Source organism: Mytilus californianus, unplaced genomic scaffold, assembly GCF_021869535.1.
Source record: "Mytilus californianus isolate M0D057914Y unplaced genomic scaffold, xbMytCali1.0.p SCAF_7, whole genome shotgun sequence".
Classification (NCBI taxonomy): Eukaryota; Metazoa; Mollusca; class Bivalvia; order Mytilida; family Mytilidae; genus Mytilus; species Mytilus californianus.
The window spans coordinates 51151153-51175504 of NW_026262723.1; the positions used below are offsets into that span (position 1 = coordinate 51151153).

General features: G+C 33.3%; 1 protein-coding gene across 6 annotated transcripts in view; it reads right to left on the minus strand.

Moving 5' to 3' along the window:
- LOC127709698 (GPI inositol-deacylase-like) overlaps window positions 1–24352 on the minus strand; it is a 283867-nt gene that overhangs the window by 206952 nt on the left and 52563 nt on the right. For all 6 annotated transcript variants that reach the window (XR_007985716.1, XR_007985717.1, XM_052215342.1 and 3 more), the window contains exons 8-10: window positions 21118–21214; window positions 15957–16114; window positions 5634–5666 (exon numbers count right to left, since the gene is read on the minus strand). Coding sequence is in view for 4 of the 6 variants with exons in the window: in XM_052215342.1 (XP_052071302.1) it covers window positions 5634–5666; window positions 15957–16114; window positions 21118–21214 (288 nt within the window). In the remaining 2 variants the exon portion in view is untranslated. The remainder of the gene's footprint in view (window positions 1–5633; window positions 5667–15956; window positions 16115–21117; window positions 21215–24352) is intronic.

Sequence of the window (24352 nt, forward strand, 5' to 3'; positions counted from 1 at the left end):
GATACTGGTGTTTATCCATGTGTTTTAAAAAGGCAGTGGCTATTGTTACGGCTAGCCGGAAGATTGATTGATTGTTGGTTGCTTAACGTCCAGTGGCAAATTTTTCATGCATATTCAGGACGAGAACAAATTAACAATAAATACAATAGGTAGGTTATTTAAAAGGTGTGTCCGGGATTAAGGTCGGAGAAATTTAGACTGCCACGGGAAATGAGGGTATATTGGATAGGGACAGAAATTTAGCCTTGCAACTGGTCACCTACGGACCCCTCAAAGAGCTGTTGCAAGGGTTCTTAACGTGCAAAGAGCGTGGCACTCTCTTTACACGAGGCATCGGATTTAACGTCCCCATTCTGACCGGACGTGGCTGCAAATTTGTACATCCCGCACAGCCAAACGGACGCCCCACTTTAGCAAGGGTTTTACTGCCGGTCGGAGGAAGACCAATGGTGACCATACTTCTATTCCCCAGTCACCCTTGGGGGCCCTAGCCGGAAGAATAGCTTTTCTCTGATATTATGCTAAAGTCACTAATAGTCTTGGAACTTTATTCCATGGGGGTGGGGTATAATTTGGCAGTTCTCTTGGATTTTTAAAAAAGCTTTTGATGTTTTTGATCATGAAATGTTATGCAAAAAACTTGAAATTTATGGCTTCCATGACAATACTGTTGATTTTTTAAAATCATATTTGAAAGAAAGAACACAGCAAGTCCATATCAGTAATCAATATTCTGGTAAAAAATATATAAATTTCGGTGTTCAACAGGGCTCAATACTTGGTCCCATTTTGTTTGTCTTGTACATAAATGACCTTCCACTATATATTAAGAACTGCCATACAGACTTGTATGCAGATGACACAACTATGCATACATCAGGAAAGAGTATTGCTGATATGCAATTAAAAGGAAAAGATGAGCTCCAATGTGTTGAAAAATGGAGTCATGAAAATAATATGTTCATAAATTCTGATAAAACTAAATGTATGGTTATAGATACAAGACAAAGACTGCGTTTCTATCAAGCAGAACCAATTCTAACTATTGAGAATACTATTCTTCAAAAATCATCAATTGAAAAACTTTTAGGTGTTAGAATTACTCTAATCTATCATGAACAGGCCATGTTAATTACTTATGTTTATCAATATCATCTAGACTCCATTTACTCTCTAAGATTAAGAAATTTCTAAATATTGATTCAAGAAAATTGTTTTATAATGATTATATTCTCCCACTGAAAGATTATTATTGTATTATTTGGAGTGGTTGTGCTAAAAATGAGCTAGTACGAATAATAAAATTGCAGAAAAGGGCTGCAAGACTACAGTAGTTTTAAATGTTGATCCACATTCAGCATCAGCACCACTGTTTAAACAGCTTGGGTGGATGACAGTAGGGAACAGAATCTCATACCATAAATCTGTTTTAATGCATAAATGCCTTAAGTATGAAGCCCCTGTATATGTAACTGAAAATTTAAAGAAATGCCAGAAATAAACCAATACATTTGAGGAATACGTCTTACAAATATTTGCAAGTTCCAAAAGCCAAAACAGAGCTGTATAAGAAATCTTTTATATATTCAGGATCTGTTTTATGGAATAGCTTACCAATATCCCTGAAAAAACCAATTGCAGGTACAAGTGCATTTAATAAAGATTTTTAAAAAAATACATGTTGGAACATTGAGAAACTGTGTAATTTTATATGCATAATAATTTTTCACACTTACTTAATGCCAATACTTTATCAATTCACTATTTTACCTGTTTTGAAAATTGTATATTTCATAACAATTTCTCATTTTTCTTATGTGTATGCTTGTTTGATTATTTTGTAATTCTTTGTTTGTTATATTTCAATGTATTTTATGAGGTTCTCATGGAAGATTAGTTTTGTAGCTAACTGTGTAACCCTCTTTAAATAAAGAATTATTATTATTACTTACAATGTGTCAAACTTGACCGAGTTATTACCTGCCCTATTACTGTATTATATGTCCCTCATAGATCTCAGGATATTTTAGCGTTTTCCCATAAAAAAATTTAATGCATGGTGGGTTCCATGGTGAATTGGAATGTATCATACAAAACTTATGTATGGTTAATTTGAACGCGTAGCAAGAAACCTTGTTTGCAATCAATCAAATGAGATTGAATTTGCATAATTGAACTTTATATTTTGACAATTTTAAAAGCAACAGAATAAATTCTTTGTTATAGATTCTATTTATGTACCTTGAAAGTATTTATCACAGATATCAAAAATAGTTTCATTTGAAGTAAATGATTTTAAATAAAACTGAAGCAGTCTTTGATAGTTTTATCTACAAATGTTTATCATTTTTTGTATCCATGTTCAGTTCTCATTCTTCAAGTTCTTCAAGTTAAGTGCCAACTGACTTGAAATGTAAAACAAAAGTCTGAAAATTAAAGAATTCTTTACAAAATGATAGGAATTACTGTGCCAAAGAGTAACAAGGAATGAGCTGTCAAATTGACAGCAAACTGGGTTTTCTGTATTTTGAGAGGTGCTTTCAGCTTTTTTCGACCTGCCACACTTTATGCCTATTTTCCAATCTATCAAGGACCATAACTCCTTGGCTGAACAGTTCATAAGTATTTGAACGGAAACAACATAAAGTGCAAATTTCCTATATATCAAGGACCATATCTCCTGAATGGCAAAATGAAAATCGTCAATATCAATCTTTACCATAATTTTGTCTTCAGTAACAGCATGTTTAAATTTCAAGAGCATTGGTTGTACAGTTCAAACGTATTTGAATGGAAACAACATAAAGTGCCATTTTCCAATAGATCAAGGACTATAACTCCTGAATGGTCAAAGTTAAAATCGTCATTATATAACTTGACCTCCATTTTGTCATCAATAACAACATATTATAATTTGAAACCATTGGAAGAAGGGTTCATAAGTTATTGCACTGAAACTATTGTGCTGCCGCCTGCCACCCGCAGTACTTCACCAATTTAATAACTGGTTTTTTCCTTCAAAAAATCCAGGTAAATATTGATTCCCTATCCATTCTGAGGAAGGTGGATTTCATTCTTCTGAGACCAGCTGGTTTTCTACTATTTGCTCAGAAATATGGTGATGAAGTTATTACTACTCTAACCAGTCAGTCAACTTTGATAGTTGGGACTTGTAAGGTGACATTTGTTTTGGGTTGCTTGGACATAAAAATGGCTGTTATAACTTTGATGAAGCAACTTCAAATTTCAGAAATAAAATGGTTTGTGCATCCACCACAATTTGTTTAATACAGCTCTGAATGTTACAATTTGATATTCCATGAATCAACTGAAAACAATAAAAAGTATTTACTTGCGGAATAGAAGCAGTATACCTGACAAACGTAATCAAACATTTGGCAATTACCGGTTCCAAACTTTAATGGCATTTAATTTCATAACATGTTTTGTTTTACAGATACATCTCAATATAAAAATAAAAAGATTGTTCATGGCCATTGAAAATAAATGTAAGCTTACAAACAGCAACATAAACACCAGCATTAGGACCAATTCAAATTTAAAATGAACAAGAACTATTGAAAACAGAATTCGGTATTAATTTACAATTTCATTTATACACATCTAAGTCATCTAAATGTTCCATAGGTTTCCACAACTCATTTTAACTTCGCAACTTTGACATAATCAATCAACTGTATTAAATATAAAAATAGCGGTGTGTATTAACCAATAAAAATTTCATTGATTGCAAACAAAAAATTGTAAAAAACCTCAATTATAATTGTTTTTTTCACCTATTTCTGAGCGGCGATTTCAATAGGAGACAGTACTCGCATTGAAACATATTTAACTCTTACCATGCTGAATTGTTGAAATAAAAATAAATTTAAAAGTGTTTTGGGGCAAACCAGTGTATCTGGTGGCCTAGACAACCACTGAAGGCCCAAAAACAGTTGCAAAACATCCAACTTGGAGCTAATACATGAAAATTTCATTTCTACCACCTTCTATATTAACTGTTACCAGGCTGAATTGTTTTCAGAAAATGTCTAATTTTTGTTTATTTGCAAACATATGCAAATTATATGCAAATGAGCTATACCCTGCTGCTGGTGCATATTAATTCCAATAAAGCTAAGATAGTGGATCACAGGGCAAAGAAGTTTGGGGTGAGGAGGTGGATTCGGTGGGCTGATCTAAGTCACCAAAAATCTGGAATGTTATCGATTTTTCCTGATTTTTGGCTTCACCTGGACCTGCAACCGCAAGTAGTCATTTCCTAAGTGTATTTTAATAATAAACACAAACAGTAATTATATGCCCGCAGGTTGCCACTACTTTGGAAAGTTTTTGGCCTCTGTACTGTGTGTCCCAGACACCAAAGGGAAGCCCACCCCTCCAGAAAACCCAGTTTTATCTGATTTCAATTTAAGAGGTTCTAAAATAGCCTAGGGAAGAAGCTGTATTTGAGTTAGTACTCAACTTGTGAAACTAGAGGCTCTTAAGAGCCTGTGTCGCTCACCTTGGTCTATGTGCCTATTCAACAAAGGACACTCTCCAACATTGTAGAAAAAAAATAGAATTTATCACAAAAATCTGTTTTGTTGATCTTTTAGTCTGTTTAGTTTCTCTTTATCTTCTTTACTAACTATATAATCAAAATTTGACTTGTTAGTAGATCGTGCCTTGCTGATAATTTTTGTGATTTAAAGTATCTATTTATTTATTATAATTTTTATCATATAAGGCAAAACAAAACACAAAAAAAAAGGTAAAAATCGTCATTAAAACAATAAGTCCAATAAATAGTCGTCGAATGATTTCCTCAATATTGTCTTAATTGTAGATCTGGTTCGCTGATCATTTTTGCCGATTTCAGTTTATATCTATCTATCATAATTTTTAAGATATAAGGCAAAAACACAAGAAATTGGTAAATATTATCATCAAAGGGCAATAACTCTAATAAGGAGTCGACTGACGATTTCGACCATTCAGGCTTAATTGTAGAACTTGTCTTGCTGATCATTTTTGCAACTTAAAGTTTCTCTCTATCTATTATAGATTTCAAGACAATAGGCAAAAATGAAAAAAAAAAATTGTAAAATTTGTTGTTTAAGGGCAATAACTCCTATAAGAGGTTGTCTGACAGTTTTGACATAAATGGACAATTGGTAGAGCTCAACATTCTGAACATTTCTGTTTCTGTCAGATTTTCTCTATTTATAGGGGTTTTTAAAATAATAGACAAAACTTGCATTTTACCCCTATGTTCTATTTGTAGCCATGTCAGCCATCATTGTTGGCAGGCAGGGTCATGGGACACATTTTTAAAACTAGATACCCTAATGATGATTGTGGCCAAGTTTGGTTAAATTTGGTCGAGTAGTTTCAGAGAAGAAGATTTTTGTAAAAGTTAACGGACAACGACGATGAAAAATTAAGAGCATTCTTGACAAATTCAAATATAATTTGTGTGTGGACAGACAACAATATACCATAATATGTCCTGTGCATGACTGGCATAAGAAAATTTACAAACCAATATCCATTTTCATATATTCCATGTCATGGTTTTTGGCACACTCTAAAATCTAAATAATTGATAATCATTTTAACCATATACTTACAGAGGTACTGATAGATAAGTCTGGGTCTGCTATCTACAATTATAAAAAAAATTAAATGTGGTTTAATATTAGTAAAATGGATTTTAGAAATAGTTTAACAAAATATTTTTCCTTTATACCCTTTAGTATTGTTCAGAGACTTTATTCTCCTGACAAAGGCATTTTTTTTAAGCCTTCGTAATAAAATTCAAATATTAGCCTGTTAAGTTTGTTTTTTTTATATGATGAAAAGCTTGTATAGTATTTAGTGTAAAATATAGCATATTAAGTGTAAAATAGAGAATACAGTCATTGATTATAAATTGTCTTAATATATATCTTTCCTGAGATAAATAATATTATCATTCAATTTTTGCAAAATTACCTCTAGCTTTGTGGCAAATTGAAACACACAAAATAGAATTTTGGGTTGATTTTTTTATCACTAATAGAATCAAGGGTCTAAAAAAAATTCATGAGAATTTGGTTTAATATACAGATATATATATATATGTCTTTGTTTGTAAGGCTATACCTAGACTATTACCACATATTGCAATATTGGTGTAAGTAAATATGACAGAAAAAGACACAGACAGGCCAGACAGACAGATTGATTTTTGATTTTTGGTGTTGTAACGCCACTTGGGCTATTTCGTGGCGGCCAGTTTTTTTTGGTGGAGGAAGCCGGAGTGCCCGGAGAAAACCACCTACCTTCGATAGGAAAACTGACAATCCTAGTCAATTAAGATTGCACCCGCACGTGCGGGGTTCAAACTCACAACCTCAGTGTTGACTGGCTAGTGATTACAGTAGTAACTACTTAGACCACTCTGCCACCGAGGCCCCCAGACAGAAAAGACAAACCAGATAGACGGACAGAGAATCACCAGTCAGAGACAAAAATAGACCAGACCAGACAAGAGACAGACAGACAGACCATAGGCCAGCAGACAGAGACAGATCAAATAGACAGACCATAGACAGGCAGACACATACTGATATTTTGAGTTCAGCCAATTGCTACTGATTCTCATAGTTTGTTCTAATGTTGTACTGTTACACCACTGTCACAGGTTAGGAGATGGTTGTGCACACACAAACATGTTAAACCCCACCACTTTCTTTATGTGCATGTCCCATCTCAGGAACCTGCAGTTCAGTGGTTGTCATTGGTTCATGTCTGTTATATTTGTTTTTCGTAAATTATTTTGTTATAAATTCGACCATAAGTTTTCTTATATGAATTGTTTCACATTTTTCATGTTGGGGCCTTTTATAGCCGACTATACGGTATGGGTTTTTTTCATTGCCTATAATTGCTTACATCCACTTTATCTGAACTCTGGTGGATAGCTGTCTTTTGGCAATGGTATCACATCTCCTCTTATTTTACATAAAAGATAGACAGACAAGAGAGACCAGACACAGAATGTAGACACACTAAGACATTCCTGACAGGCAGAGAAAAACCAGACACACAAATACAGTCAGACAAGACCAGACCAGACAGACAAATACTAGACATTCCAGACAGAACTTCCAGACAGACACAAAAGACACATAAGACCAGACACAGGTACACAAAGACATTCCAGACAGACAGACCAGACAAAACAGAGACATGTTATTATTCATGAAACAAACCAAGATGGTCATCCAGTGTTATCTTTTATAAATTTCTTTCAAGTATATATGTGATAGCTGTTTTATTTGGTTTATACAATGTCACTGATAAGCAAGTTTTTTTTTTCTTATTTGTGTCCGGTTTATTTAAGCATTCCTGCCAATTTTGTATTTGAATGTGGCAATATAGTCAAATTATCTATATAGAGTCTATACCACATAACATCTGTGAAATGACCGTAACAAACACTAGGGCGTAAGCTTTAGGCATCCATCAAAGCACACATTCTCATTGGCACTTACATATTACAAGCCTACAGGCACAAATTCAATCAACAAGCAGTTTCTGAAACTTGTGCACTACACACCCACCCCCACCCCCACCCCCAGGATAGAATACATTTCATTTCCAAATGCTCCTCACTACAAATCTCAAACACCTAAAAACCCTCCATTAGTTGTTGGCAATGTATGTAAATCAGGCAGTGCCAAGAGATATTTGTAAGTAGAATTGTCTGTTAATGTCATGCATAATCGACTGCTGTGACCTTATTATCAAAAACCTTCATAGACAATCAGATAGAAACATAGATCCTGACAGTAAAAGATCAGTAGAAACCTAGTTAATGACTTACACACCCTTGGGGAACAGAACTTTCGTAATATGAACTTGACACAATCTACCGATAGATGATTGTTAGTGGAGGATTTCAAATTCCTTACATGATAAACACCACCACCACTCCTGGACCAGACCAAACTCATCCAAGTTTTAAAGTACTCCTAAATCAACAGAGGAATCTACGAGAAAACTTGCAACATGGCAGACAACAACCAAAGACAAACATTGGATTACAGACCTAAAGAATTAGGTGTGGATAAACATGTTTGTGAGCACTCAAACCTCCTCTAATCTGGGACTGTGGTGTAAAAACACAACATAATAACATACAGTAAACATATCAGATAATTTATCAGTGAAAACAAGGATTGATTGATTGATTGTTGGTTGCTTAACGTCCAGTGGCAAGTGAAAACTAGGGAAAATAGTTCTAAGTCTCAAATGCCTGGGTTGCAATATTTGTGACTAATCAATGTAGTGTGTTTAAATGATGCAGTGATCTCCCCAGGCCATTTTAGCGTCGCGGCACGCGACGCAATAATATTTTTCCGTGACACTATAATAATTTCCACAAGGCTATAATTATTTTGAGGATGCTATTTTTTCTTGTCTCTATACATTGCCACAAAATCCATTGTCCTAATTTATGAACTTTCATCTAATTACCGCTTGTGATCATAAAAATTATATCACCTTTAATTGTAATCCCTTCAAGTCGGACAATAGAGGCAATTAAGAGTGATTAAATAGGTGTTATTTGCCCTTTGGGTGATAACTGTTTGGATATGAATAACCTAAGCTGACACATTGTCTATGTTAACTTTCACAAAAATGTTCTCCTCTGAAACTACTAGACCAAAAGTTTGGCAAAATCTTCATTTTGGTATCTAGTTTAAACAAGAAGCTCTTAAGAGCCTGTGTCGCTCACCTAGATCTATGTGCATCTTAAGCAATGGCCCAACATTGTAGACTAGAATATAATTCATGACAAAAATCTCTTTTTTGTTGATCTTATGTTATTTCAAACTAACAACTCGAGAGCGTATATTAAACATTTTGATTTTCGGCAAAATAAGTTTGATACTTCATTAGAAAGTGATCAAAATTGGCTTTAGTTTTAAATACTGGTTCTCTGTAACAATTTAAACTCTTATATAGGGAGTGTGGCATGCATGGTCATGGATTTTCTTCAAACTTCACACACTTACTAGTCTTGATGAAACAAACAAAAAATGGCATAATTTTGGTTGCTAAGCATATCAGTTGCCATAGCAACCGATGACCATTTTTATCTCTTCTGAATATCTATGATTTTCAGCTGAAAAAGGCTATTTTCAACATAATTTTTCATAATAAATAATTAAGAGAATGAATATTGTTTATGATTTTATTAAATATATGCATTTTATTAATGTAATTTAATAACTGATATTTTCATATTCCATTTCAATCATAATCACATATACCCCCCTTTTTATGTGGTCTGCATTAGGTAAAAAATACCCTTTTGAGGTCATTGTTGAATGCTCACCATAATTGTTTACGGACACCTGAGTTAAAGTCAACCATGAATTCATAAATATCATAGTCTTATCTTATCAATGATGCGAAAAAGTAATGGGGAAGAATGTCTCAATATTTTGTTACCATGGATACAAAATGCTTAGGTTTCATTTTTTCAGAAATTTTTTTTTTGAAAATTTTGAAGCAAAATGTTTTAAAACCAAATTCTGCAGTCAGAAAAAAAAAAATAAATATACAATATGTAGAAATTATTGTAATCATCAAAATTTTAAACATATTCATATATAACGGTATTATAGTTTTAACTGTGTTGCTATGGAAACAATTTTATTTTGATACACAAGTTTAAAACAATTTTGAAAAAAAGTTTCAGTTAGTTTCTTAAATGTGCACAAAAGTAGGAAAGCTAAAACACTTATTAAGTTTCACTGTATACACACATGTGTATATATAAATGATTTTGCTAGTATAGTATTTCGATAATGGTGTTATCACTTGAAGGAAACAAACACAATTTCTCTATTCTGGATAAAAGTGCTGATTATAAAGAAATTTCAGTCTGTTTTCATGATCATGAAAAATATACAAGAAAAACAATTACTCAATCTAGAAAAAAACAAATAAAATCATTTAAAAATTACATATTCAATTGTACAATATTTGCCATTAAATGTGTTGCCATGGAAACAAGTAGTTCATTTGCAAAAATACGGATACGTACTAATTTTTACAAATGCGTTTTAATGAGCTTCGATACATATAACAATAAATGTATACAGTTTTGCTTACATAAGCAGGTTTTCTTGTATTTGAGAAATATTAATAATATTCCAGGCATTATTAGTGATAGTGTTGCCATAGAAACAACAAATTACATGTATATGCATAAACTTGGAAAACGCTTGAAAATAGACTAAATCTCTCATACAAAAACTCTCTTCTGTAAGTTTTCAATTTAATGCAGTGTCAAAGAATGATGGCTTTTACAAGTCAGTCCATCAACTAGTATTAAATGCTGTAGTGAAGATTAAAAATCAAAGTGACACTTGGTGTTGACAGTTTGGAATTTAAGCTACTAGCTCCTAACTATTTATACATAATATTAAGAAGATACAATCAGAACATTGACAGTTCAAGAAAGGCCAAGCTTAAAATTGTTTGTGTGAGGCACAGAAATAAATACTTATCACAAATGAAAATAATCAATATAGTTGGCGGGGGGAGGGTAAGATTTTGTAAAAATGAAATGATCGATTAGTTATGGTTTGCTCTGTGTCCAGTGTCAAATATCTCATGCATATTTCAGAAGAGAACAAAATCATTAAATTTAATAGGAACATTGTTGGTCCAGTGCTAGTCTACTGACCCAAAAATAATTAAAGGCAATAATTTGATACACTTCAACACAATAAAAAATAGAACAAAAAGAGTCAGAAGTTGGTCATCTAAGTAAATGATAATTGACCATCTAACCTTTCTTTCTATAAAGGAAAAAATACCTATATTATGAGCTGTTTATTTTTCTTAATCATTATTAAACTCAATGTTGAAATGGCAAAGCATGTATAGCTATACGTTTTGAATATTATTGTATTATTGGATGATGAGTATCTACATGAAGATCATTTTTGAGGTGAAGTTGAAAAAAATAGACAATTTCAAAAAGATCCAGCAATATGGGTAGGCTGGGATGAAGGCGGACAATTTGAAATATCACTGGAAATCGGGATCAATTGGACAAGGACAGAAATTTCAATAGGTCAACTTGTGTGCCCCTTAAAGAATTAACACAAAGGTTCTTTGGCAAACAAAGGGCGTAACCAACAAGGGTGGGTTACTGTCGGCCGTTGACCCGATGGTCCCTGCTATCCATCCGACACATTTCTTGTTTGCCGTTCTGGCCGGGGAAGAATTTTCGAGATTTTCCAAAAAGATTCGTTTCCCTACGAGGACCCGCGGAAAATCTGTCAGATCGTGGCTGCGGGTCTTAAAACGAGCAGTAGGGGGAAGTATACCATCTGGACAATTTTATATAAGGGGTCCCACTGACTGCCTAAAGTGATGGCCTGCTGCATTTATGCTTCAGTGATTCCATATGTAATCAACCAAATATTTCCAATAAATAAGGAGGGGATGGGCCCTCAGGGCCCCTGGATCCGCCTATGGTAGCACTATCTTAACATTAGTATTAGGCATTGGATTATTGAAATTTGAGAAAATAACAATTAACTTTGATTTTTAGCAGCAAATTAAAAAATATTGACCATAAATTATGATAACTCTTTACCGTGATGGGTAACTTTAAAAGAATTATATACATGTACATATAATTTGATTTTCACTGAACATGCTGAAACTTAGTGAAAGCCCATTACAGAAAGATGTTTCTCAAAATTAGTATATTGTCTTTCTTTTAACAAAAAAAAAAATTAGATTTTACTTTGAAACAGGACTCAATGTTTATAACATATAATACATGTGACTTTTTGTCCTTGACTTTTTGTCTGTGACTTTCTGTCCTATATTCTGACCGTTATCATGACCAAGGAAAAATGACTTTATACCTATTTAAATGTAATAGGCTTTGCATCAAATTTATAGAAACACTTAGATTGAACCATTAATTTTATCAAAATATAAGAAAATATAAAATGCTTTTCAAACATATAAGCAAACTATAAATGTATTGACTTTCGAGAACCTTTGGCATACCTCAAGTTAAGTCGTTGAATATGTTTATTTATATTTTATTAAAATATTTTAAACTACCAAGATATCCTGCATGCAGGGGCTCGGGCATACCTCAAGTAGTCCGTGAAATGTTTATTTTTTTTATGAAAATATTTAAAACTACCAAGATATCCTACACAAGGCTCGGGCATGCCTTAAGTTGTACGTGGAAATAATTATTTACTGTTATGAAAATATTAAAAAACAATTATATTGGATTTATCAACTTACATGTATTTTTGGCCTACTTCACACCTTTTGTGTGTTACTTCATATTTGTGATCAAACGTGTCAAATTATAACCGGTAATATACAACATAATTTACAACACAGTAAAATACAATATACTACTCAATACCATAAAAAGTTTAAATAACCTGGTGCCCGTCACAGTACCCTAAACTGTTTTTCCCGGGTTTTTTTATTATTTGATAAAGACTTTACCATTCAATCTTAATGTTTTTTTTTATATAAATTTTAAGCAAATCCTATTAGATATAAATAAGTATTAGGTAGTACAACAATCAGGACACAGTCAACGTTGGTCAGGTCTAGTTTTTTTTACCCAAAAACATATATTTTCCCCTTTTTTTTTAATGAAATAAAATAACACAGAAATTTTCATCGGTTAGGTCATTGCTGTTGTTGGTCAGGTCATTGTCAACGTTAGAAGGGTCACGTTTTCGAAACTTTTCAGATTTTTTTAATATTTTTTTCTATATTTTTTCATATAGTTATATATTAAATGATCAAATTTTATTATATTTCAAATTTAACATAAATCCTTTAAGAAACAAAAAAGAAATTAGCATTTTCATTTGGTCCTGTCATTGTCAGCGTTGGTCAGGTCACGTTTTATGAAGATTTAAAAGTTTTCTATATTTTTTCTTATATTTATGTATTAAATGGACTAAATTTATAGCAATTCAAATTTGACAAAATTTTTAAGAAATAAAAAAGTTATTAGCATTTTCGTTTTGGTCCAGTCATTAGTGTAACCCTTCAAAGGGAGATAATTCGTATTGTTAGGAATATTGCACAATGACCAATTTTTAGAAATTAATTTCAGATGTTTCTAGGTAGATTCCCCATAATTTTTTTTGATTTTTGATAAAAACAAGGCTGAAATTAATTGTTTTTGTGTTTCTTTTTAATAGATGTAGCCGCATAATTTCACAACACTACACCAAATATTGTATTTTTCTCAAAATTCCCAACTTTCTCCGCTGTTACCATGGTAACCAACCAATATATATATCGGTTGGCATTATTTTTCTGACTTGGCTAATAGGATATACATATCAGCCAATTTTCAGAAAGATCGGTGACTATGTGTGCCGAAAAAGTTTAAGTGGTTACAGAGAATGAGTATTTAAAATGTTTCATCCATTTATTGCATTAAAAGCGTCATATTCATTCCTAATCGCTTGTCGAACACTGTTTATTTTCGTTAATTTTTCTTCAACCGCCATTGTAATATTTGTACAAACTATGGATCAGATGCGGGATTCATCGGAAGCGGACCAGCTATGACAAAAATCCGTATTTGTACGATAATAACTACAGACGCACAAATGGCACAGCTGACAAAATAATAATGATCCCAAAAGAGAAAACTGCGCATTCCACACGCATTAACAAACTATTTGTTAGATCTCCTTGCTAAATGTATTCATTTTGTACATGCATTGTTTCAATATACTGATTAAAGTAGCTTAACTTTATTAAAAAATATATCATTTTGATAAGAAACAACTGGGACTAATACATTGAGTCCCAGGAAACAATGAATTTCATAATAAACTGTTAACACAGAGATATGTCTCGCCTATTTGTTATTTTGATAATGCAAATGTTGAAATTAAAATAGCAATACTTTAACATGTAAGTTATGCAGATATTCAAAGTCAATGAACCATGACTGAAGGTACAGGGCTAAACAATCTCCATGGAAATGAGATGTGCCAATGCTAATACAACTGCAAACCAAATACCATTGACTTTTCATAAGTCGTTCCCTTTAAACAAACCTAAACACAAACATTAACTTATAAACTATGTAAAAGTTTCAAAGTCAATGAACCATAATCAGGTGGTGGGGTTATATAATTTCTATGGAAATGAAACTTGCAAATGCCAATACATTTGCATACCGAATATCATTGACTTAACATTAGTGGTTCATCTTGAACTGACCTAATCACAAACCAATACATGTAAACTAAGCAAAAGTTTCAAAGTCAATAGACCATGACTGAGGGATAAGGACCAAATATTCTCCATGGAAATGAGATGTGCTAATGCTTATACAACTGCATACCAATTATCATTGACCTACCACTAACAGTTCCCCTTAAACTGACCTAATCACAAACTAATACATGAAAACTAAGCAAAAGTTTCAAAGTCAATAGACCATGAATGAGGGGGCAGGGCCAAATAATCTCCATGGAAATGAGATATGCCAATGTTTATACAACTGCATACCAAATATCATTGACCTACCACTACCACTAGTGGTTCCCCATAAACTGACATAATCACAAACAAATACATGTAAACTAAGCAAAGTTTCAAAGTCAATAGACCTTGACTGAGGGGCAGGTCTAAATAAACTCCATGGTAATGAGATGTGCCAATATTAATACAACTGCATACCAAATATCATTGACCTACCACTAGTGGTTCCCCATAAACTGACCTAATCACAAACTAATACATGTAAACTAAGCAAAGTTTCAAAGTCAATAGACCTTGACTGAGGGGGCGGGGCCAAATAATCTTCATGGTAATGAGATGTGCCAATGCTAATACAACTGCATACCAAATATCATTGACCTACCACTAGTGGTTCACCATGAACTAGACCTAATCACAAACTAATACATTGTTGACGCCGCCGCAGTCGCCGCCGACGCCGGAAACAGCATACTTATGTCTCGCTTTTTGACTCCGTCAAGGTGAGACAAAAATGATAAACAGAATAGTTTTTTAATTAAAATTTTATTGCTATATAATACTTTCTTTTCCTTTTTGATATAAAAAAAAGTTCTTTTTTGTACTAAGTATTTAGTTGGTAGTTTCTGACAAGAGAAAAAATATAATTCTGTAACTATAAATGAATATAGAACTTAGAAGACATAAACTGAAACAACTGTTATACTTTAATTGTATTCTCAGTTATGAATTGTACAATATAAACATAACTTAAAGGAAATAGAGCATCACCGCGATGCGACAAATGACATTGAAAAAATAGTTTATTTTTTTACGCCAAATGTGATGCTATCCAAAATTTCTGGGGAGAACACTGGGATGTTTGAGGGATCTCAGCTGAATTTTGTAGGAAGAGAAATGGATCAGACTCAAATGGATGGGTTCAGAAGAACAATTCTTAAACAATGGAGAATGGTTTATAATGGACATTTAAATATAGGGAAAAAATCTTTAAACAGTGCACAAGGAGTTGTTTACACAAAATAGGTACCCTTCCCCTTAAAACAACCTGACATCACCATACTATAAAATGGTATTGCACTTCATGCAACCTGGCTAAAATTACCAATCTTTATAATAAAAGAACATCAGAGTTCTCACTATTTATGTCAGTACATTGTCCAAATGCCATAAAATACTGCAAATATGAATGTTTCAAGACCCTCCAACAAACTATTACTCAAATGAGATTGACCTATCATATCTTATATTAGAACTGTTGTTTTTAAACTGAAACAGCCTGGATTTTTCAAACATTTTTTTTTTTGCTGTATTCTAATACTGTGGAACCATTAATAAATAGAACAGATTTGTTTTGGTGTTAAATAAATTATAGTAATTCATACTCCTCTAAGAGATGTTAATTCATTTCTGACCAGAACATCTCTATAACCGCCTCCTGTGGATACCACAGTCACATGCTTCAATGTAGTATTACTGTGTGTCCTCCAATAATTGTTTACTCTGCTGTAGTATGTGGCAATCATTCTGTCAAGGGAGATCACTGAAAAAATATATGAAAAATCATAATTATATAAACTTCAAGGTGTATTCTTGTAAGAAACATCTTGTTATTCACCAATTCAATTTTTTGTGGTTTGAAAAAATCACTTCATTTCATTGGTTTTTATATTTTTAGGTCTTTTAAATTCCACACATATATTAACATGTATATATACACAACATAAAAACAAACTATAAAAATCAGTTGCAGTTGACTTAACTCCTAAGATCGGTATGAGTCACGAATTCCATTAACATAAAAACAATAGACACAAAGCCCCAAAATAAGAGTACTCACAGTTACTGAAAGCTAGTTCAAAACCAATTACTAAAGTATCAATCAGAACACATTCAACAGATTTAGTGTAAAGACTTACATAAACTAATCAATGTTAGTACCAATAAGAACAATATTTAAAGATTTAAGGTCATACGAAACTTCAAATTTAAAAAAAAAGTTGAATATATTTTATATACTTCAATGGCTAAGTTTTACTATAAAACAAGTGTATGTGAACTTTCTCGTAATCAAAAAACCTTTATATGATCAAAATCTTCATAAATGTACTGCTATTGAATTATTGTCTTCTCATACACTAATTGGTCGATATTTTCCCATATGCAGTGACCTTAACTATGAGACCTCTCATTAGAACTTCGGCTACCTCACAGTGCAAGTGTGAGGTGAAAACCGTGATGAAAGATTGTAAACACACGTGCACTGGAAGGCAAAAAGTAATTAGAAAGAGGTGAAAGATACCAAAGGGACATTCAAACTCAAAAGTCAAAAATAAACCAACAGCACCATGCCTAAAAAAAAGACCAACAGACAAACAACAGTACACAAAATAAAACATAGAAAACTAACCCCACCAAAAACAGGGGATGATCTCACGTAAGCAGATCCTGCTCCCTTGTGGCACACGTTGTGATGCTCATGTTAGTACAAACCATGGCTTCCAAAACGGTCATATATTCCGGACTTGACCGAAATTTATATAAAAAGTCCTGCTGCTCTCAGCCTCAAACGGTCAAATATCATAGGTTTGCCACTTTTTGTTATTCAAGGCATTTTCATAAAACGGTCATTTCACTTTTTTTTACCAACTATCGATCGGTAAAAATGTCCGTTTGGGCATTATAGTCTATAATTGTGGCAATCTATTTCACAAAGATATTTCGGTCATATTTGGGTTTAATTAAACAGATGCAGCATATTTCATACTTTGGAGTGTCTCAGTTAGTCTAATCCTCTGGGTACACAAATGCACGGCTTGGTACATCAATAAAAAGTAGAAAAAAAAAATTGTTCTTTTATTTAAAAAACAACAAGCTGTCAAACAATTATCCCTTCAATAAGTAATATTGAAGCCATAAATCGTTCACTGATTACAGGTCATTATCTTTGATGAGAGACCTTAGCTTGTCTTAATCAATAGAATTGATGATGCATAACAATGAACATGAAGGTGATCAGGTAAACGAGGTCAAACATGTAATCGTGTATGGAACAACATCCTATTTAATTACGCTTTGTAGATATTATTGTGAATGACCATTCAGTTTTTAAAAAATTTCCTTAGATTTTAAAATAATTCTTCAAATAAGAATATTTATAAATGAATTCGAATATGTATGATATTCATTATTATATTTAAAAACACTGTACATCGTGTTAAATACTGGGGTACGCTAAAGGGTATTCAAAGTTATTTTCTTACATTTCAGCGGGTTACATCTAATTAATTTAGTCTAAAAGATTGAAATTATAAGAAATACGTTAATAAATATGATTTGATGAAAAATTTGAAAAGGTTTTAAACGAATAATCGTCAGAACCACGTTGTTTGAACTAGTACACGCGTACGCATGTGTCTATTGTCCGCTGGTGGGAAATTTAATTATGCATCCTAATTCTTCAATAATGCTAAAATTATCATTGATTCCTTTATCTACCGTTCATTTCGAGTATTTTCTTGAAGAAATAACTTGAAAAGGCTACTTAACTCAATCGTAAACTTACACAGATATTACGTATCCGTCTCTGATCTGTGATTTACCATTGTCAAGTCAACATCCGGCATTAGGAAAATGTGATTTTAAAAACAAAAGTAAAGCTTTTGACAGCGTTATTTTTGCACAAATAAAGAGTCTAAAGCGGAATTAGTACGCTGATGTTGCACACTTCGAATGCTGCACTTTTAATTTAACACTTTACGTCAGAACATCGAATTTATATCAAAGTAAAGTTTAACACCGTTTTAATGTCAATCATTGGTTATATCATATATGATGGCCAACTGATTATCATAGTTGCCTAATTTACTAAGTCTAAAGGGATTTAAAATCAGGATAAGATATGAAATGTCTGGCTGGCTCAACAAAATTTTGGAAGCCCTGGTACAACCCCAGTGATAAGTCTAATTCGGTAGGTCACATTCAGGGAAAAGGAGACAGATTGTAGTTGCTACAATTGGAACATGTCCGTTGTCATCTGTGAAACAGATATTCCATAAAGGTCAACCAACTGGTGATGGCGTCTGTAAAATTTACGAAGGGACAATTTCTACTTCACCAATTGGAACTCTTAATTTAATAGCTTCCTTGTGAGCAGCAATTCTCTATCGAGGATATCATGATAGGAAATACAAGCCCTTGAATATCTTATCAACAAGGACATATATACTCTGTATGCAGGAGCTGCTGGGAATGTTGCTACATAGAAATGGAAGTTCACAATTGGGAAGCTGAAATCATCTCTTCTGTCGTAAAGTTTATTTTCAACCGACCCTCATTGTCAATTTTTAGATGTAAGTCAAGATATGAGGCAGACTTAGCTGTATCTGTTGTATCCTTTATCTCAAGTTTGATGGGATAGATGTGTTCAACATAGTGACTAAATTTTGAATTATTTAGTGATAGAACATCATCTGTATAGCAGAAAGGGAAGTTAAAGAATATTGCTAACTTCTTTTCTTTCTTCTTAAGAGTTCTTGTAAGAAGTCAGCCTCATGTGAATAAAGAACAAAGTTGGCAAGAAGAGGGGCACAGTTGGTTCCCATGGAAATACCCATTGTTTTTTGAAAAACACGTCCTCCAAACATAACAAATATGTTGTCCACCAAGATATTAATCATCTTGATAATGTCAGTTTCAGAGAGTTTTTTGTTTGAATCAGAGGGATTTTTTTACAAAGTACGATTTATCCCTCCCTATAACAAGATACTTGTATCTAAGTTGGCCATTCTTTTCTATGAAACAAAGCAGGACCAACTCTTTCAATTTGTCTTTTAGTTTGGAATGGAGAATACTTGTGTAAAGTGTAGTAAAGTCAAATGTTTTAATACTATTGAAAGGTGAAAGAGTCTTATCAGTCCCTGAGGGTATCATCAGCTCGCTAGTCAGTACTTCTTTACTGACATGATTTATATCAATTTATCTAAAATTGCCCGTTTATAAATTTTGAAATTATACAGAAACTAAGGTTTCAACTCCCTCAGACAAAGTTCGGCCTTAGATGGATTTGGCTTTTTTTTAGATCCTTTTTGGTTTATAGCTCTTCAACGTTTTCGGTCCTTATACATCCTTGGCTTTCAAGTTTTCGGCTTTGAGCATTCCTGATGAAGGTAAATCCAGAAAAGAGCTACGACTCATGAAATTTATATCGTGTTGTTTTCACTTTTTTTAGATTGTATGAACTCTAAAAGATCTTTGGAATAACTGATTCTTAAAAGAACAAATATAATACAACCAATCATTTAACAACTGTTAAGGAAAAGTTTAATAAACAAATAGGAATGCATGAAAAATATAAAAAAAAACTAAATGTGTCAGAACAACACGAATAGCCCCACTCACAAAAAAACCTTGAAGCTATTTTTAGGAGTGGAAATTTGAGAATGAAAATCCGTATAACTGTTATTTTCACGAAATTTTCAAAGCCTGTTAATTCAGCAAAAATCAGCGGAGCAGAACCAAACGTAAACTCAATCTGCAACTTATCATAGTAGACTCACATACTAAAAATCAGCTCAATATGTAAAGGTACATGTATTTAGAAAAAAAGTCTGTATAACTGTTATTTTCAGAAAATGTCCAAAGCCTGTTATTTCGGCAAAAATCATCTGAGCAGAACCAAACGTAAACTCGATCTGTAACTCATCACAGTGGACACACATACTAAAATTCAGCTCAATATCAGAAGGCGTTCAGAAAAAAAGTCTGTATAATTGCTATTTTCATGAAAGTCCAAAGTGCGTAATTCAGAAAAAAATCATGACTATATTAATTCACTTAATTGTCAAGTGCTTCACTTGCTCTGTGTTGATTGTTTATTAATAAAACAATTTTCTTGTCATTATAATAAATAATATATCATTCAGTGATCAAAACTGTTGCCGAAGTTTACTGGACCGTGACATTGATAAACAATCAGAGCATGTGGAGCACTTGACAAATAAGTGAATTTATATAGCCATGATATATTTATTGGTTATCTATGAAATCATTTGCCTAAATTTATCAGAAAGTATTTAGAATGATGATAGGGTACAGTGGCAAGTGAAATGCAAATTCAGGATGAGAACATGTTTAAAAATGACATATGAATATGAATTCTGCTTTAAGCTGTATTTTTAACATGTAACAGTCCACAGGAAGACATATCACCCTACCTAGACACATTATTCAGACTCTGAGCTGACCAGTATACACACTTTCTCCTTAATGCAAAGTGCTAAGCAGAAAAGCATCAACTACCTTTTTTTCACATCTTTGGTTTGATCTCTCAGGAGATCAAAACCCACAACCTTCCACACTCTTTGGAGCATGCTACCACAAAACAAAAGGTGGTTACTAATCTTTTAATCTCTTAAGCCAAATCTTTACATACTTATCTTTTCAAAGGATGCTGACTTGCCACATAAAAGGCAATAACTCCAGAGAATTATTTTGTGAATTTTTCTTTCTTGTTATATGCATGATATTATGGAGGAAGTAACTAACCTGGGGCTTGGTGAGGTGTAGCCTGTGTTATTATAGTGTTGACAGAATTCTGGTCAAACTCTGGTAAAGTAAACAATGCCCTGGCAATCATTCCACCCTGAAATATGTATTAAAATATTCATGATCATAAATACTTGGCAAACATGTTTTCACATCTCATATTGTTCCGGATTGCACATACTAGTATGAGATGTTCACGCTACACTCTTTATGTATACGACATCACCTCTGTTGTGACGTTACCTAGATCAGAGTTCCAATACAATTGTCATTGAAAGCAGACGTTTTTATTTCTTAGCCTTAATTTGTGTTCTATAGCCCACTCTAGGATATTGGTGCCATGACCAGGATGAATCTGATTGATTGATTGATTGTTGGTGTTTTAACGCCACTTTTAAGCGCCACATTTGGGCTATTTCGTGGCGGTCAGTCTTTATTGGTGGAGGAAGGCGGAGTGCCCGAAGAAAACCACAGACATTCAATAGGAAAACTGACAATCCTAGTCAATTAAGATTGGAGCACGAGCGGGGTTCGAACTCACAACCTTAGTGTTGACTGGCTAGTGATTACAGTAGTAGAACTACTTAGACCACTTGGCCACTGAGGCCCCTTGGATGAATCTGAAGTTGCATTAAATTCCAGCAGAGCAGGTCATAAAACTGAGTTTCCCAGCTGATAAAGAAATTTGAAGACATTCAATTGGAGGAAAATGGAACCACGGAAATGGAGGATTTGTCAAACATACTTGAAAGTCTAAAACAGTAGCAGGAACTATTTTGCAAATTAGATGAGGACATAGTACAGGGACTGGATGACGGAGATATCGAAATGGAGATCATTGAGGCAGATGATTATGCTTTTAACTTAGAAGGTAAAATTCGTCAAGTCAACAAACTTATCTTGGTAAAAACTACATCATTAAATACACATGCAGAAAGTTTGTTATTCAGTCGCCTAGATACACACTTTTCAGCCTCCGACATTTTATGATAACATTGAAATATACATACTTTGATCTATAATTGTTTACTTTTTACACATTATGACTTGGATGGAGAGTTGTCTCATTGACACTCATAACACATCTTCTTATTTCTATATAAGAGGTTTAGAATCATAGGACAAACTAATGATTCATACTGAGTGCTGTAAGTACAGATCTAGATTATATTGAACAAACTACCAGGGGAACGAAAAAACCTTGCAAGAGAATTTGGATCTACTAACATAGGCTTGGCCGACTTAAGAAAAGGCATCATATTTAATGAATTAAATATCATGGAAGCTAGTAACTCAATAGACAGTCTTGAAAATCCCACAGCTACTGCAGCATTTTTGACAAACACAAAACCACAAAACCAACAATCAAGTCACAAACACCCAAATAAGGTTCACCAAAACACTAGCTTCAATTGTAAACAGTGCATTTATTGCCACGAGTCCCATGCCTTGGAATATTGTACCAAAGTAGTTAAATATAAAAATCTGATGTTAATAGTGACTGCTTATGTTTCAACTGTTTAGGACATCATAATTTGGTTGATTGTAAGACACACAAAACATGCAAAAAATGTCACAAGCGTCACCACACAAGTTTATGTAAGGAGAATGCACAAATAGATAAACAAGATAGTGTGAACATAAGTACCATAACACGAAGGAATCGGACACATTTTACACTCACAAGCAACCACAAATGTTTTACTCAAAACTGCAATCAATCCTGTTAGTTCGGGACACCGATGTTTAAATGCCAACATTCTTTTTGATGAAGGAGCACAGAGGTTGTTTATCACAGAAGACCTAGCCGCTAAATTGCAGTTATCAATAACTGGCACAGAAAGTTTAAATTTATCTGGGTTTGGGGACAGTGCAGTAAGTACGGTACAAGAACTAGACACTTGAAAACTGCTATTATTTATTTGCTTATAGAGGAAGAACAATTACCAATCAGAGTATTAATTGTAATTTACGCCCATAAAGCAGCAAAATTACCGTATTTATCCGGAATAAAACTCGTTTATCCAGTTACTACGAACGACATTTTCCATGTATCAATACTCGTTGAAGCCTTCTACTATTGGTCAATCATATAAAACCATAACATCAGAGGTAAAGGACCTACTGCCATGAAATCTAAAATTGATTATTTACCATCAGAACCACTTCACAGTAGATCAAGCTACAAAAACCAGCAAACATCTATGATGAATGTAATGATATCATAAAAGACAGAAGAATCTGACCTGGAGAAGTTTATGAAAGATATAATCACTTGGCATTGGACAAATTGACGAGATGACAACAGGAAACAAAGAATTTCAGGATTTATATCAGAAGACATGAATATATACATAAGTTACCATGACAACAGATATTTCTCCACTTCACCCCAGAAAGAAGATCACCCACCTTTACCAGTATTTTAACCAGTCTGCTCATTCAATCCTTTCTATGCATGTTCCCATCATAAAAATATACCACAGGACTAATAATCCTAATCTTGCAACACATCTCCATAGACAAAAACAAGACTACTGGATTCAACAATGGGAACTGCTACACCATATGGCAATGACAAAATTGATGGTATAGGTATTCTATCTAATCCTTCCTGTAGCTCGGTAAATGTGGTGAACATTTTTAACTCTTCTCCTCGACCTAGCCGCAGTCATGGTCATTGTCATCATACATCACCTTCTCTCCATGACGTCTCTATTAATTACCTGTTGCCATTCATTTACAAAATCCGTTAGGTATTCATCACAGTCGCACGAAGCTTTATTCATTACCCCTTTCAAAACTTCTTTCTCTGTACAACCTAAGTTTGAAAACCTCTGTTACAAACTCCCATTCAAACCAATATAAACTTACAGCTATCATCTCAGATATTGTAAGTCACAGACTTTTCAAACCAGTTCGCATTGGAAAAGATGAAAAGGAGAAAAGAGCTTTACTAAAACTTTCCTTTGCCAACAAAGGTCTCAATGCCATCAACTTCAATGGACAATATCCTTCATCATAAATCAGTTCACTCGAAAATACCTCCCTATTTTAAAGATCAGTCTGTTCCTATCATTTCTTATACTTATACCAAACCAATTGCAACTAAAATTTTCAATTACAAACACTTGTTGCAGGATCTTAATATTGACGACTTCAAGTCTAAACCTCCTGATTGCACCTGTGCTAGTTCCCCATTCATATATAATCTGGCTAGCCACGTTATTACTGG